At 37.3% G+C, this 17,221-nt stretch overlaps 1 protein-coding gene across 9 annotated transcripts; it reads right to left on the bottom strand.

Moving 5' to 3' along the window:
* Positions 1 to 527: 527 nt before the first annotated feature.
* LOC111838515 (protein FAM3C-like) lies at positions 528 to 17,004 on the bottom strand. 9 transcript variants are annotated; one of them, XR_011989682.1, is made up of 12 exons: positions 16,592 to 16,665; positions 15,244 to 15,296; positions 13,800 to 13,904; positions 11,048 to 11,143; positions 8,543 to 8,569; positions 8,196 to 8,319; positions 8,022 to 8,080; positions 7,679 to 7,729; positions 7,464 to 7,548; positions 7,145 to 7,271; positions 1,329 to 1,685; positions 528 to 700 (listed from the first exon to the last, which is right to left on the bottom strand). XR_011989682.1 is itself a non-coding variant. In XM_023801569.2 (11 exons), the coding sequence occupies exons 2-11, from the start codon at positions 15,254 to 15,256 to the stop codon at positions 1,659 to 1,661; spliced, it is 714 nt and encodes a 237-aa protein (XP_023657337.1). In that variant the 5' UTR covers positions 15,257 to 15,296; positions 16,592 to 16,665; the 3' UTR covers positions 775 to 1,658. The 9 variants fall into 9 exon arrangements, 8 of the variants coding, with proteins under 8 accessions (XP_023657337.1, XP_023657335.1, XP_023657336.1 ...); XM_023801569.2 differs by lacking the exon at positions 528 to 700 and having other exon boundaries at positions 775 to 1,685; XM_023801567.2 differs by lacking the exons at positions 528 to 700; positions 1,329 to 1,685; positions 16,592 to 16,665 and adding exons at positions 6,799 to 7,023; positions 16,890 to 17,004.
* Positions 17,005 to 17,221: the final 217 nt, after the last annotated feature.

The following is a 17,221-nucleotide window of genomic DNA, read 5'->3' as shown; positions in this document are numbered from 1 at the left end:
TGCGCGGATGATGCCTCTCCTGCCTGTCGGGCCGGAGAGGGGCAAAGGTCATTTGGACAGCTTTGAACTACAACTCCCCCGCCAATAGGGTGATCTCCTTGCGGAGATCAAAAGGGGGAAGGCAAAATTTCATAAATAAGGGAAAATATTACTAATCAGCATAATCAGGGTGATCTCCTTGCGGAGATCAAAAGGGGGAATTGAGGGAATAATTAATAAAATAAAGGGAATGATTCTATAAGGCTGTAACTAATCAAAACAAGAACTGACTGGCGCGCCGGCAAGGCAAGGCTACCTAATCGGAACAGATAGGGGGGGCGACAGAGAATATCAGCGACCCCTACTTATGTTTTAGCCTTCCAGAAGGACAATTACGAGCCGGCTAGAATCACACATGTGGTTGTCACGTACACGGAAGGTACCGAGAAAGGGGGGGGGGATGCCCAAAGGGCTTTAAAAGGGATACAGCTGATACATATGGCAGAGCCTCCTCCTGTACATGCTGAATGTATGTGAGACGGCCGCTCCCGGATTGCAATCTGTCAGACAATAAACCAGTGATTTGCAACTTCTCCCCGTGTCAGCTGTGAATCTCTTCTCCTCCACGGACCCGGTGGAGACGCCGTGCTCCAACAGTATTCACCGCAACTCAACTTGGGCAGTCGCATCGGGTTTCGGCGAAACGGGGTCGAGTCAGAGGCTGCAAGAGAGTGTTAGAATAACCCCAGTCTCTAAGAAACATACAGAGGTTAACAAAGTCAGACAGCCAAGAAGTAATCAAAACACTGTTTATTCATAATTAATATATAACACATCAATTTAACTAAATATAACTTTAAGGTAATTTTAACATGTGGCCACAAGTCCTAAACTATATAATCCAATCAGATAGTAACTGCAGAAAATATCTGATTACAGATGTAGATTCATACAGCACTATGTGGGACCTCTGATTACAGAGTATCTCCCCATGCTACTCTGGAGCTCTTTCATAAGTATTCCAAACCAAGTGACAGACTGTACCAAATTTCGTGATTGATTATTTTAGGGCCTGCTCTGATCTTGTGTGTGTGTCCTGGAGAACTGTTGATCTTATCAATTCTCAGACCCTCAGCCAATCAAATTGCTTTAGCAGGAATGTGACAATTCCTTTGTTCTACCAGGTGATAAGATCCTCCACTTTGGTGGGTTTAGTCTTACATTCTATATTTCTCTTATGTGAAAACATACCGCTTTAAGGTTGAGAGTATTGTGCCCATCGTACTGTGACCATTCAAACGAGACCAAACATGGGTGTATGTGTCCCTATTGTTAGTCTGAGGTAATACCTCCTGTGTTGGTGTGAGTTAGCGAGTGTAGGATGCATCTGCGTCTTGACGCAGCCAGGCCTTGTCGCTGGAATTTGGCTGCAGGGTTCTGGCTGCCCAGTGGGGGTGAGGTGTTCCTTTTGATGTGGTGATCGGGTGATTTGGGTCCAGTCTTGTCGGAGCCAGTGGACCTTTGCACAGGACACTGGGTGGAGCATTACAGGCTTGCCAGAGCTCAGACCGACGGGGCCTGCAAGGCCTCCAGCCTTACAAGGCTATGGAATGATTTCATGTTCACATAGTCTGCCTCCATTCGTCAAGCTGGGGCCTGTATCCATACGTGGGTGCAGTCTACAGTACCCAAGACATTGGGGAAACCTGAGGGAGAGATTTAACTTAATACAGACATATGAATATTTAAGTCATATTTCATATTCAAAAAAGGGGATAGAAGTAATCCAGCAAACTATAGGCCAATCAGTTTAACTAGCATTACTGGAAAAATAATGGAAGCTATAATTCAAGTGAAAATGGTAGATTACCTAGATGCAAATAACATTATAAAGGATAGCCAACATGGATTTAGGAGAGGTAGATCCTGCTTAACGAATCTGCTTGAGTTCTTTGAGGAAGCTACAAGTGAAATTGATTACAAAAAGGCCTATGATGTGATTTACTTAGATTTCCAGAAAGCCTTTGATGTTGTCCCCCACAAACGGCTCTTGTTAAAGCTTAAAGCTGCAGGAATTTTAGGAACTGTGGCAGCTTGGATCAAAAACTGGCTAACTGATAGGAAGCAGCGAGTAGTTATTAGAGGCACTATGTCACAGTGGGCCTCCGTTTATAGTGGGGTACCGCAGGGTTCAATTTTAGGACCACTATTGTTCCTAATTTACATTAATGATATTGACACTAATACATACAGTAAACTGGTTAAATTTGCAGACGACACTAAGGTGGGCGGGGTAGCAGATACTAATCTAGCAGCAGAGAGGCTTCAACGGGATCTGGATTTAATTAGCGAATGGGCTGATACTTGGCAGATGAAATTTAACACAGATAAATGTAAGGTAATCCATGCAGGGAGCAGAAATATACAGTACAGATATTTTATGGGTTCCACTGAAATAAAGGTAGCTGATTACGAGAAAGATCTCGGTATGTATGTTGATGCTTCCATGTCCCACTCTCGCCAATGTGGGGAAGCAATAAAAAAGGCGAACAGAATGTTGGGTTATATCTCTAGATGTGTGGAGTTTAAGTCAAGGGAGGTGATGTTACACTTATATAATTCCTTGGTAAGACCCCACCTAGAATACTGTGTGCAGGTTTGGTCACCATACCTCAAGAAGGACATTGCTGCCTTAGAAAAGGTGCAACGAAGAGCTACGAGAATGATTCCTGGTCTTAGAGGAATGTCTTACGAGGAGAGGTTAGCGGAACTGAATCTGTTCAGCCTTGAGCAAAGGAGACTAAGGGGGGATATGATTCAGGTCTATAAGATTCTAACGGGTCTGGATGCTGTTCAGCCAAATGACTATTTCAATATTAGTCTAAATACTAGAACTCGTGGCCATAAGTGGAAATTAGCGGGAGAACATTTTAAAACAAATTTGAGGAAGCACTTCTTTACACAACGTGTAGTCAGAGTATGGAATAGTCTTCCTGCTATTGTAGTGGAAGCTAAAACCATGGGTTCCTTTAAATCAGAGCTAGATAAGATTTTAACAACTCTGAGATATTAGCTAAGTTCTCCCCAAACGAGCTTGATGGGCCGAATGGCCTCCTCTCGTTTGTAAATTTCTTATGTTCTTATGTTCTTATGTAAGTCTACTTCAACTGTCACATACCTGCTACTGCATAAAAGTCCTCCTTGATCCTCTGTGTTGATTGATGGTCAGAAAAGGTGATAAAAATGTTCACAAATTGTGTTTGTGTGAGAGTAAGAGAGGGGGGGAGGGGGGGGGGGTGCCTACATGTAAGCTTGCACACAGTCAGAGTTAACAATGACAATGTTTTGGGATGTGTTTAATAATAATAGTAATAGTGAATTAAAACAGAATACGTAAAATAAGAAAAAAGTTAGAAGAGTAAGAATTAATACAATTTTTAAATTATAAAAATTGATTAGAGACATCTTCACTAAATAGTATCTGGGCCAAAAGTGTGCAAATGCTCAACATAGGAAATTATTCAGGTCTCAACAGAAGGGGCAGAATAATCCCCTGACCTGAGCAACCGGTAATTATATAGACTTGTTTTATTCAGTCAGACATAAAACATGCATAATAATATTAGCCTATAGAGTTATGTGTCATTTGTGTACAAAACTACAGTTTTGTGCAAAGACTGTGTGTGTATGAGAGAGAGAAAATTGCCTTTACAGCCTTCATTTTTATATAATGCTATGAGTAGATTTGGTGTCCAACTTTATGTATGGTATTTTAGCTTGCCATAAAGTTACAGTTTGCAGCTGTTACAGCTTAGTTATTATTATCATGTAATATTAGTAAAGCTTTGCTTTGCTGAAATGGATGATTTATCATTGAGAGGTAACCAGAGAAATAACACTAGTGAAATTAACATTCCTGCCTCTCTCTGTGTTTCTTTGACATCCATTTTCACCTTCAAGGTGGGGATTGTGACACTGTGGCCATCTCTCCCAAGATGAATCCCTGAATAGTGAAAGAGCATATCATTTTTTTAACATGGTTACTCTTTTCCTTGTAAGCTGCTGTGCTTTATTTTAATTTTTGAAATCACACAACGTGCACATATATCGTCTGGTATGTCATGTGCTTTCGCATATCGTATAAATAATCAGTGGGCCGCCATGACCAAAAAAATGCCAGGGCCATTTTTTGGTTCCAGTCCAGCCCTGGTTTACTCTGTCCCTGTAGACCCTTGGGGCTGGTGGTCTGAATGCTGCTTGTATTATCCGAGCACCCTTCTCCACAGGGTCTTCAACAAATGGGAAGGCCATAATTATGTACTCAGTCTTCTCTGGTTTTCAGTCTTCATTATGTCATGAAGCTAACATCTTGTTCTCTTTTTTTCCCTCCTCCTCATTATTATTACATGACATTTGTCAGATGCTTTTATCCAAAGTGGACAATAGTATTCTTATGAGTAATATTATTGTTAATATTTTGTGTATATATATATATATATATATATATATATATATGTGTGTGTGTGTGTGATTATTATTAATAATAATCTTTTTGGTAAATGTTTTCAATGTACCCCTGTTCATATTTTTCGGGTTTTTTTCTCTCAATTTCAGTCATTGCATTTCATGTTTGACCTTTGTAATATGGGTACGCTTTTATTTTAATTATTTTGGAATTAATTGGAATGCTGAAACATGATTATTATAGGCTTTATTATATTGATCACGTGACATGAGTTGTTAGAATGCGGAATTTCGTCTGATGGAACAATCTTTTGGAAATCTGTTCCCACACGTTGGACGTTTTAGAAGACAATGCTTAACTTGCCGAGACACCCCCCAAATGATTTTGGCTACAAGGAAAACGTATCCTCCAATAGGATAGAAATGCTGCGCTGCCGTTTCCATGACCAGTTCTCGTGCAGTATACAATACCGACTGGTTGGAGAACTGGTCGTAAGTCCATGCGGTTGGTAAACAGGTAGGTCTTTAATTGAGGAGGGTCTAGATGTCCTACGTTTTCCTTGTAGCCAAAAACATTTGGGGGGGTGTAGCCTCCTTTTCTTACATGATGAATTAATTAGCCGTCTGGATCTGGCACGGCATGTCCTGTTTTTCTGGTCAAGTGCTGCAGGTATGACCATGCTGCCAATTTAAAACAATGCCAAACAGATTTTATACAACCTGTTAAGTTGGCACATTTTCAAAACTGCATTATGAGTGACATTTTAGTGTGAGTTTGGACGGAAGGTGGAGGGAATTAACTATTCAGACAGAGATAGATATATGATAGACTCTTAAGAACCTATTTAATTGAAACTGCTGACAGTAGTGTGCATTTGGGCTTGTAAATTTGCTTATTTAAAGAAAATAAATGTAAGAGTATATTCCTTACCTAAGTTGGGTCCTTGACAGCTTGTATGGATCAAAATACTATTGACTGCCCCCATCTTTTGTCAACATTTTACCTCCTGAACTGTCTTCACTGCAGTTCTAGCTTGGCATGTGGAGAGTTTAACTCATATCATTCATAGCAAACCCAGACCATCTACTTCCACCCTATGAACTGAATTCAACTCACCACCAAGTGGCCACCAAATAATAGCTCTGTGCTTCTCATCACCTGAGTGTCCAAAACACAGCCTTAAGTCATATGACCCATCTATGAAGCTGATCATTCACCTTTGGCCTAAGGTGCTCTGGCAGCATGTGCATTTATGCGGAACCTTGCATTTAAATATGTTTGTTATGGACAATCCATAATTTGCACAATAAGTTCACCACTCAGGTTTAGTCATGTACCCCCATCTCCATTGTTTCCCCTGAAATCTTCTGTTAGGACTATAGATTCTAAATAAAGAACATATTCGTGCAGTTCACCCCATTTCCTTTATATGGGCTGGGTACTCTGAACAGCTATTTGGAGGAGCCAACTCACAGTACTGTAGAGGCAACCCTTTTGTCCACCAGGAAGAAGTCCAGCTAAACAGACCTTACTTTAATAGTTAAAAGTTTAACATTATTAGCTGCTAATTAATTAAAGATAATCAAAGGATAACCAACTACAAAATGTTCTAAAATGGGCACATGAAGTGGAATGGCTAGTTTGAATGAGTTGCAGCTGACCCTGGCAATGGTGATCAAAGTGGTTTTCCATTACACAAGCACTGACTTGTAAAATAAATCTGATAAATGTAGTGCGATAACATTTTTCACAGCATTGATGTTAAAGATGATATGTGATGTTATGTTAGCTTTTTAGACATGGGTACTTTTAGATAATCTAGCTTATATTTTATCAAACACATGAAAAAAATTGAAAGTAGCTTGCCAAAAGTTATTTTTTCCTTTTCAATTTCATTGCTTTCAAAAGCACAGCTTTGTAGTATATTAATAAAATTCCTGAATTCTCAGCATCACTGCACAGTAAATATGAATCAGGAAGAAGGTTGTTTGATTAGCTGAACACCCAAGAGCTTTGATAAATTTTCACTGTCCTTTCGGTCATCTGTACATATGATAAATTACATTTTCTTGTGACACACACATGCAGGCAGGCATAAACACACACAAATTACAGAATCATTACAAGAATAAGAGATCCAGCAGAACTTTATCCTAATAATAAAATAATAAAATACTAAATAAAATAATAAAAACGATAAAAAAACAAACCTATGGTACAAACTAACAGCTTATAATTCAGAGCAATATAGTAGTAGTTATAAAATTACTTCCATTTTAAAGTCTTTATACAATCAACATCATTTGACGGCAATCTGGCTGCATATAAGAATTAAGACACTCCTGATTTCAAGATTTGTTTGTACAACAAATTTATTTGTAGCAGAGACCCTAATATGGGTTTGACCAAAACACATCAGCCTTTGCTTTTTAAGTCATAGGGGGAGTATGGTGAAGTAATATGTTAAGAGGTGCCTGGAGCAAACGTAGTCACTCTGGTCTAGCAGGAATACATCCTTCCATTTCCAGGACTTCTGGCCAGCCTTCATATTTATTAGTCTCTGCATTATTTTTTATGTGCTACAAACAAACACAGAAGTGACTCTAAACCAGTGATTGACAGTTTTGAGATGTAATGCAATACAATACAATAATTTCAATTGCAAAATCTGATAGCATCAGAGACAATGCGACGGTTTACCTGTTCAAAGGGACTCTTGGTTTTGATCCCCTTTCCTCCAACAAATATCCAGTTATCTCTGAACCCCAACGAGTTAATGCTGGTACTACCCAGTTCAAAAATAAGCTTCTTTGCATCATCGCTGAGTCTGTCAATTAATAGGGATAATAAAATCAATATACATATATTAGAATCAGCTGATTGTAATAAGAGAATATTGAATTGTAAATGTTTTAATGGAATATGTCTCAAGTATTAAGCCAAGTTTTCTTTTAGTTCAATAACATTTTGCAAATCTGGTGAAATAGTTATCTTATGCAAGAGCAGAAAAAAAACGTACTTTGTGGCCGCATCATCAAAACTGGCTATCATCACCACGGTGCCATCTGTGATGGTCTTCAGAAAAGTTATTAGGTTGTTGACATCTGGAAGGACCCGAAGTCTAAACTTTAGACCAATAATTTTACATTTATTCACTGTGTATCATTAAAAACACACAGGATATATCAAATCCAAAGCCATACATTAAAGAAATGTAAAAAAAAAACTGTATACCTCCGCCCCACATATCAAATATGCCTGTCTTGATAAGCTCCCCAGACCTTCCTGTAAAAAAGAAACAATTAAATTGTTCTAATTCCCAATGTTAGAAAAGTAAGATCTTGGGGTAAGATAGGACTTTTGCCTGCAAAGGTTAGTTTTCAAGATTCTGTTCATATTCTGTGACAAGGGTTATATGATTCTGTTGTTTTTTTAATGACCAGTGAATGGTCTATCATTTATTACGTCACAAATGCTAATATTCAGATATACTGATAGAGTTTAAAACATGATTTTCTTCTGAATTTTGATACCATCCTAGTAGTGCTCTGCTGAAGGACAGACAGGCCATCAATACCATTCAGAAGTGCAATGTTTATCCCTCTTCCTACGTTGTTCTTCACTCCACTCATCAATCTATAAAGTGAAGGAGGACATGAGATGACAGATGGCATGATTTGAGGACATGAGTCCAGAAGTTAAGCGTAAATATAGAATGAATCTAGACCTGACCATAACCAGCTTTACTTACATGTTGTCCTCAAAACAAATTTTGGGTCCAACCACACTAGCAGCCCCACTGGCCATCTTAAAGGAAAAGTGTCCCTCTGGACAAGGTTTGGACACTCCACACTTGTACCTAGGAGCTTTAGAAGCTAACAAAGAAAATCAAAACATTTTACACCATGAGAATCACAATCAGCTATGGCACATATATAAAACAAAACAAGCAAATAGTCCACATCAACACACCCAGCTGGTATGCACTGAAGAAAGCATTCCTTGTTTCACACATTTAATCACTTGTAATCATCCAAAACATACTGAAACGCTGATTATAATCATTTGATGTTATCAGTTTATTTAAAAGCTACTTACATTCATTCTCAGAAGAATCCAATCTCACTGTAAAGACACGATATTTTTGGCTTAATATACCTTAAACAGTATACTGTATATAAGTCCATAAGAAAATCACACACAAGGTTCAAGATCTTGGTACTGGCATACATGTAAATACCATTCAATATAGGGTAAGCTTGGGAAAATAGTCATGGATCTCATGATACTCATAAAGGCCGGGTTAAACATTACTTTCTTGATAAATGGGAGGGAAACAAACAGCTCAACACAAAGCAGCATAAGGAATGAATTCCCTGTGTGCAAAAGTAGGGGCACTAAGCAGCTTTCCAAAGCTCTACAATTAAGGGAAGGTAATAGACAAGTGAATTCTATGGAAGTTTTTATTAGACATTATTTATAACCCACAAAAAACAATCCACAAATACGTACCAGTACATAGTTAAATATTTGTGAATCAATCCACAAATATGCATTTTTGTATTTGTCGTGTAAAATCATATCCACAAAAATACTTAGTGATTTGTCCACATGAAACGTGTTTTGCACATTTGCAGATAATGTCCTGTGTATCTGTGAAACACGTTACATTTGTGACTTCCCTCCAATTTATTTGCAGATTTTTGTCCAATTCATACCACAGCTGAACTGTATTTAAAAAAAAATCCTAATTTTTGCACACAAAACATCACAAATATAGCACTAACCAAACACTGAATTTTTTATGTGCTGATTGTAGCGGGATCAGCTTCACAAACCTTAATTAAGAACTCTTATTTTAGCCTTCTTCCAGTATGCCGCCACTTTTTGGTATAGATAATAACTGTACCTCATATTTGTAGATTTTTTTCTACTAATTAGCTGCAGTACAAATCGGACAAAAATCTGAAAATAAATAGGAGTGAAGTCAGAAATGTCGCGTGATCCACAAATCGACAGGAAGAGATCCACAAATATGCAAAATCCTTATCACTGTGGAAGTGATTTTACGCAACGTACGAAAATATATTTTGGATTGTGTCGTGCTTGTGATGGTTTTTTGACAGATCAGCCTCCAAACAAAATTGGAAAAAAATCAACAAATAGGAGAGAGGTCACAAATGTAACATGATCTACAAATATACAAAACCCTTTTCATGTGTACAAATCGCTCCGTATTTTTGTGGCCATGATTTTACACGAAACAAATAAAAATACATATTTGTGGATTGTGACGCATCTGTGATATTTTTTTTCCCCTACAGATTAGCTGTGGTACATATTGGACAAAAATCCTCATATAAATAGGAGGGAAGTCACAAATGCTACACAATACACAATTAGACAGGGTGTGATCCACAGATGCGCACAACACGTTTCATATGTACAAATTGCTCCGTATTTTTGTGGTAGGGCTGTGCGATATCAAAATGCTCACATGATGGCTGAGTACCACATCCCATGTGCTGGCGTGTACCATTGCAAACAGTCATCCAAATGATGAAAAAATTAAGCTGTAAACAGTGTATTTTGCAATGCCATGAAATAAACAACAGCAAACACAGTGGGATGATGATAAAGTAAGTTCATCCGCTGTGGTGACCACTAACTTGAGCAGCCAAAAGAAGATAAAGTAAGTTACTCAGTTACGAGAAACTCAGAATCATAATGTTCATATACAGTGCTGACAGAAAGTCCCATTTGTAGCTAAGAAGAGATTAAATAAATCCCCAATATTTACTTCTCTAGATCTCCTCGTTGCTATTTTATGTGGGTTGTCTATGTGCTAGTGATTCTTTCTGGAAACTGCCTGGGATACAAACGTCATGCGTGTAACTAAACTCTTCAGCCAATAAGGGCAAAGGTGTGTTGTCACAGAGGCGGTTCCAGTTTGTGCAGCTGGGTGAGAGGTCGCAGTGCATCTAACCGTACAGCATTGTGTCAGGATCAGAATGCGTTGCTTTAAGCCAGCGCTGTAAGCAAGTCAAACGCATCCAATGACCGGACTGGGGAAACAAACTGAAACGCGGACTTAATACAGAGGACTAATGAAAACAACCAGAAACAGCTGATCACATGGGGATCCCACACGAGGTTAAGGAGGGGGCATGGCACACGAAGGGAGCGGACGATCGGGGCAGGGCAGGGGTAATGTTGGGATAAGATCTTTATTGTTTTGAAAGCCATTAAGGAAAAAAATGCTCTTCTTGTTTTATCCTGTTCATTTTGTGTTTAAATGCTTAAAAAAAAAAAAAAAAAAAAAAACATATTTAGGTGTAATTTTGGGGGGCCGGGAACCAATTAATTGGTTTTCCATTATTTCTTATGGGAAAAATTCGATCAGAACTCAAACTTTTTAGGATTCGATCCGGAGTCCGGAACGGATTAAATTCGAGAACCGAGGTACGACTGTATCAGTAAAAAATGCAAAAATTAATATTACTTCATTATACTGTAATTGTAAGACCAGCAATTTACAAATAAAAAAGTAACTGTGTACAGCACGACTACAGAATCACCCTATAATAGAACAAGATGTCACACCTCTGAATATACCTGCCCCCCCTCCTCGAAAGCTTGACACAGTGCAGAAACAAGTTTTGACATTTCCATCCCTCCAGAATGAATACCAGCATTGCCCTGACAGCAAACACAACAGGATTAGAGTTGTGACTAACACAAATACTATTTACTGGTGCATTATCAGCATTCGGTACTTAAGTGAAATCCAGGTCCTTTTAATTGAAATGGTAGGTTGCAAATCCTGTCCTAGCTCAAAGTGTCCGGGATGACATGGATTATGTGGTCACCCTAATTTACTTTACATACAAAGCCATGCTGTGCTTTTCTGCTCGCCCCGCTCTATCTTTGTTGTCTCTTTGCTCACAGGTCTAGAAGTAGTGTCTGTCAGCCAGAGCAGGAGTTTAGACAAAACCAGTTTAATGGAGGGTAGGGTTTCTCTGCATGAACTGACAGAAAAGTATATTTATCATATGTGTTTATTCATATAAACCAAGCATTATATATTATTCACCTTTTATATTTTAGTTGTTTTCAACTGTTTATGTTTTCATAAGGAATTATGTGGCAGTGTCGGGGAATCATGTGGCTCAGTGGGCTACACCTCTCTGCCTGTCATCAGTTCAACCCCAGCCTCAGCACATCTGCAGGTCCTTCAGGAAGGCCCTTAACCCCCAGCTTCCTGGGTGCTGCTACAGGTTGCTGCCCTTTACAGCCAACTTGCTCTTACCAACAGAAAATAAGAAAAAAAAAATCCTCTCAGGGATCAATATAGTATCTATTACTACTATTAGTGTTATAATTCAAACTTCTTGTTATATTTACAGAATTTTGATCAACAAATTCCCATGACCATTTTATGACTTCGCCAGAACTTCAATCTAAATTTCAAGGAATCGATTCAAAAAAAGATTTTTTTGTTCAACCCATTCAGGAACTGTGTGCTAAGTTATGTGATCATCATGTAGAGGAACCAGCTGTTATGATCTTGCATTCATCCATATGAGTATACCTTCCTTTGCATATAATTTTACAGATATGCATGTTGCTTTTCTCTATTGATCAGACACACACTAGCAAAAAGCTTCATAGTTCAATTTCTATCTGGTCTAACAATGACCACACTAGACTATCTTTTCTAGCTATTCCATTCTACCAGATAGAAACTCTAATTTATTCGTTGCATTTGCAATAATAAAAAACAATAATTACTGAATTGTAAAAATTAGTGCTAAAAGACTAATTATTTGCGTGTGCCATTATAATTGTCCTAATGTGACATAAGTGTGCATTACATGTCACAAAAGAACAAAATAATGTTAACTTGAAGCATACCCAACATGTTACAGAATGTGTAAAGTTGAAACATTTGACATTATAAGAAAAATAACAACAATGATTCCATTAATAATGCCGTGGTGCATTTTGCATGTAAAAGGAAGGAAGGTCCTTGGGTGTGTGTTGCAGTTGTTAACATCTGCATGGAATTATAAGTTAGAAATGACTTTGCACATTTTGTGAATCTGTTTATTTTGTATATTAAATGTGTTCCTTCCAGTAACCACTTGAATGACACCAACTCACTCTCAAGTTTATTTTCACACTGGAAGTTGAATTTCACACATTCTGTATCTAAATTTCTCTGCTAGCATAGCAGAACAATCTTTTTCACTGGTAGCACATTGTGTTCATACGAGAAGTGCACTATGGTATCTCAAAACTCCACAAAGAATTGCACATACATGCATGCTCACGTCTTTCTTTTGTACTGTCTGATATTTGGACTTCATATGGTCTTTACACATTCTACTCTTCAATTTAACAATAGTTGTTTTACATAAAAATATTTCTTAACACTGTGCACAAGACCACACTAAATGTATGATGTCGACAACACACACACATACAAACACCTTATTTGTTTATAGCATCTAATGTTTCAACTTTACATATTCTATAACATATTGGGTACACTTCAAGATAACATTTCGTTCTTTGTTGACATGATGCATGCGCTGACGTAGAAAATACAATCAAGATACTGCTGAAGAGAGATTTGATTGTTGGATTGTATGAATGTTGATTTTTTTTTTTTTTTTAAATAGCTCTCAAAAATCCCATGACTTTTCCAAAACTTTGATACTTTTTTTTCCTATAACTTTTCCAGGTCTGGAAAACGTGATTTCATAATTCCATGATTTTCATGATGGTGCAAACCCTGTATTTGATATATTTATGCTGTGAGCCTTACTAATGTATTTTCCGGTGAGTGTATTTATTTTTTAGCATCAATAATCTTGCATTTTTTAGTTCAGTACATTGTGCCTATGCATGTGTGCTGTATAGGTAGTTATTTTATTGTTACTGCTGTGATAGTGTGAAACAACACAACTGTCAAATTTTATCTATGAGCGTCCTTAATATCACCCATTCATTGAGCCACCGGAAGGTCAGATGACATTACATCATAAACAGGAAATTAGGAGAATAGGCTGCACTTATCTATTAATATTTTCATGCAAGACAAAAGTAATGAGTAAGTAATGAATCTATTTATATTTCAGTACTTTAAATTGTGTTATTTCATTAGAAAAGGTAACTAGTTACGTTATTCGTTACTGCCAAAAGTAGGGGAATTATACTGACACGTTATTACCAACACTGGTACTGTTTTAGAAGTTAACATCCAGTCAAACATATCCCTGGGTGCAAGTATGTAAAAAAAATCATCTTGATGACTAAATACTTCTGAAAGTCTATTCCATGAAAAACTTACCAAAAATCTTTCCAAGGTTAAAATCTATGTTTATATCCAGAAGCTGAATGGTGAAGAATACCAGAAATGACACAATAGAAAAAAGTAGTGCCAGTTTCAGGACCCCTAATGTAGAAGAAATTGAAAATTGATTAAACAAATAGTTTACTAATGTCAGAAAACAACAAGTCAACATATTACATTTTATTCCAGTTTTTCCAAAAACTGTCCTTCAGTCTAATACATCAGTGCATAGTTAACAAATAAAACCGAAATGAAAGTGTTAGCCAAAGTAACACATGGAAGAATTTCTGGAATAAAACATCAAATGTCCTAAATATATGCAAAGCCACAAGCAGACAAATACAGTGGTAACTCAATTCTCGAACTCATTAGAACTCAAATTTCTTAAAAGTCGAACCAACCAGTTCGAAATTTTTTTTACCTAGAACTCAATCTGAATCTCAGAAGTCAAACCATGAACGCCGACCTAAGATAACTTGTATGCGCGGGCACGTCTCTCAGTGGAAACAAAGGGTAACGCTTCAGTCTCAGCCTCGCATTTGCTATGATATTATCGTGCAAGTTTACACTAGCTGAATACATAAATACAGTAAAAATACATTTAGACAATGATAAACAGTAACAGTGATTATTATATAATAAAATACATTTTAAAATAAAGATTTCTTACTAATTATTTTAATATTAACAATAAACCATTAATACATTTAATTATAATAATATTGTCGTGCCCAGCGGGGACGGAACGGAGACAAAGGCGCAGACGTCAGGGTATCGGGGAATACGGGGTTTAATTACAGGTAAGGCAGGCAAAACGCAGACGGACAATACAATGACCGGACTGGGGAAACAAACTGAAACGCAGACTAAATACAGAGGACTAATGACAACAACCAGAAACAGCTGATCATACGGGGATTCCACATGGGGTTAACGAGGGGGCGTGGCACACAAAAGGAGCGGACGATCGGGGCATGACACGTTTTTTTTTTTTAACTTTACACGTTGTTTGGATACATTTATTTTCTTACTTTAAAAATTACTGTTTTGATAAATGTGCTTAGGTGTGTTGAGTACAGTATATGCTTTTCTTGTTTTGTCCGGTTCATTTTGTGTTTAAATGCTTAAAATAATAATAATAATAATAATTTCTGTGTAATTTTTGGGGCGGGGAACCAATTAATTGGTTTTCCATTATTTTTTATGGGGAAAATTCGATCAGAATTCGAACTTCTTAGGATTCGATCCAGAGTTCTGGATGGATTAATTTCAAGTTCTGAGGTACCACTGTACAGGAAAAACACACAAAACACAATACACCAGAACATACAAAACAAAAATATGCTCAGACCTGAGACACAAACACATAAACATAAATATAGCCATACTAATACAGCTGCACAGATATGCACAAACACAGATACATTACATGTAGACTTACCCCCGGTTCTCATTGCTTCTCAGCAATAGGCCAGCTGGACGTTAAACAGGGACCTAAGAATAGACAAAACTGGTTATCCATTTTTAATAGATAATACATACAAGGGAGGGACAGAGAACTGTGCATTAGACCGAAAAGGAGACTGCATTTGCAACTTAATACATTGGTAAAATGTTTTTTTTTTGATTGATTGATTGATTTATTCAATATGAGATACAAATGGAAAACTGTGTATAACTCCAGAAAGACATGATTATGGTAAATAGTGTATTAATAAGTATGCACCATCATTACAACATTAAGATACAAACATGCTAACATTCTTACTAACAGAGAGGAGTCATAATTTAAAAGGCTAGATGGAATAAAAGTATATTCAATATCAGAACAATTATTTGATTGGCAACCATACAAAAAGGACTAAATTACAATTAAAGTACACCTCACCCAGTGTCACCAAATTCACCAACAGTACCCTAACAGTCAGAAACCATAAAAAAGTGCATGACAAATGATCTATTTACGGTATAATTTCGCCAATAAGTTGCCTGTGATACACATATAACTAGCATTACACAGAACCACAAGCATGCAATATTGGCGATACGGTAACACATCAAGTATGCTAGGACATTGTTACAGAGTGATCTGGAGACTTTTTAGTCTGTCCAGGCAAACAGTGTAACAATGCAGGGCACTGCTAACAAAATACATTGCAATTCGAGGAATGCCCATTACCAGAGGCTAAACAACATGACTACGGCAGTGCAAGAAGCTAAATGACCTCATATTTAAAATACGACTCATGCTTAATCAAGTATTACAAAAATACATTCAGAAGTTTTCTTACCCATCTTGATAAAATGCCCCGATGAATTTTATGGTAGGCCTATTATATCATGTTCACCTTTATTTGTAATAGATATTTTAGTCTTCATTAATGAGTTGGTAAAATTAAGTGTGCGTATTTGTCGTTTGAATCTGCTGACATTTTAGGTGTGGGCGAGTACGGTGGAAGAAGCAGCCACATCAGCGAAACTTTTGAACTGAATAAACGAGAAGAACCTCTACAAATAGCTAGCAAGATACAATAAGGAGACCACGTTTAGCTACCTATAACGACTTTATATTTTACATTTATATGCCAAACATGTAACACTGTAGTGTTAGCTAGCAAACAGGCATTTATCCTTAATTTGTCATCTTCAAGAATATGATTAAAAGCATATTAACCTCACAAATAAAAACACACAGTCTGTTAACTCGTGCAAAACACGAAGGCAAGAAAAGTATGTAGTGGAGTGTATTACGAATAAGAATGAAAAGTCAGCCACGGCTGTTATACTACCTGTACGACGCACAAGCAGTGAGTGACACAGAAAGAGAGGGGGGAAAGAGATCTACTTCTGGTGCCCATCGAGTAAACATTTCAAAATAAAAGCCCCAGTAGTCCATAACTAAACCGCGTTGTAACATTGATCAAGATTAACTTTACTGACATTTAAAATAATATTATGAAAAAACACGGATATTAATAAAAATGGTATTTTACATTATGTATAAATATGTGTCTCACATATTACTTGTGAGACTGAGTGATTCAGTCTCACAAGTAAGAACAGCTTCACACATACACGTATACGTACATTTAACATACACACATACACATCTTTACTTTCACATTGTCAGACAGAATCCAATGGTGTAGACACGAGTTTGATATCGGGGGATACAACTTAATCGTATAAAGACAAAGGTCTTTTGAGAAGACGTTACGATTACCGATTACGTCACAGGAAGTTGCGCGAGCAAATTGGTGGCAGTAAAATGGAAAGAACAAACGGAGGTGAATGAGCAAAAACCCTAAAATAAAGAAATAAAATGTCGTGTTGTGCTGTTGCATGTCAAAGTAGAAATTCAAAAAAACGAGCTTCATTTCTATAGGATACCATCGTCATTTGAAGCGAAACAAGTCTAG

The sequence above is a fragment of the Paramormyrops kingsleyae genome, chromosome 3 (assembly GCF_048594095.1).
Source record: "Paramormyrops kingsleyae isolate MSU_618 chromosome 3, PKINGS_0.4, whole genome shotgun sequence".
NCBI classification, from domain to species: Eukaryota; Metazoa; Chordata; class Actinopteri; order Osteoglossiformes; family Mormyridae; genus Paramormyrops; species Paramormyrops kingsleyae.
This window is presented reverse-complemented; position numbering and strand designations above follow the sequence as displayed.

Excerpts from the sequence above, each read along its gene's own strand:
- LOC111838515 (XM_023801567.2), bottom strand. Across the intron at positions 8,570-11,047 it reads GGGGGCAGGTATATTCAGAG|TGAGATTGGATTCTTCTGAG; the intron begins GTGTGACATCTT and ends GTGTCTTTACAG. Across the intron at positions 8,081-8,195 it reads ATTTGTTTTGAGGACAACAT|ATTGATGAGTGGAGTGAAGA; the intron begins GTAAGTAAAGCT and ends TTCACTTTATAG.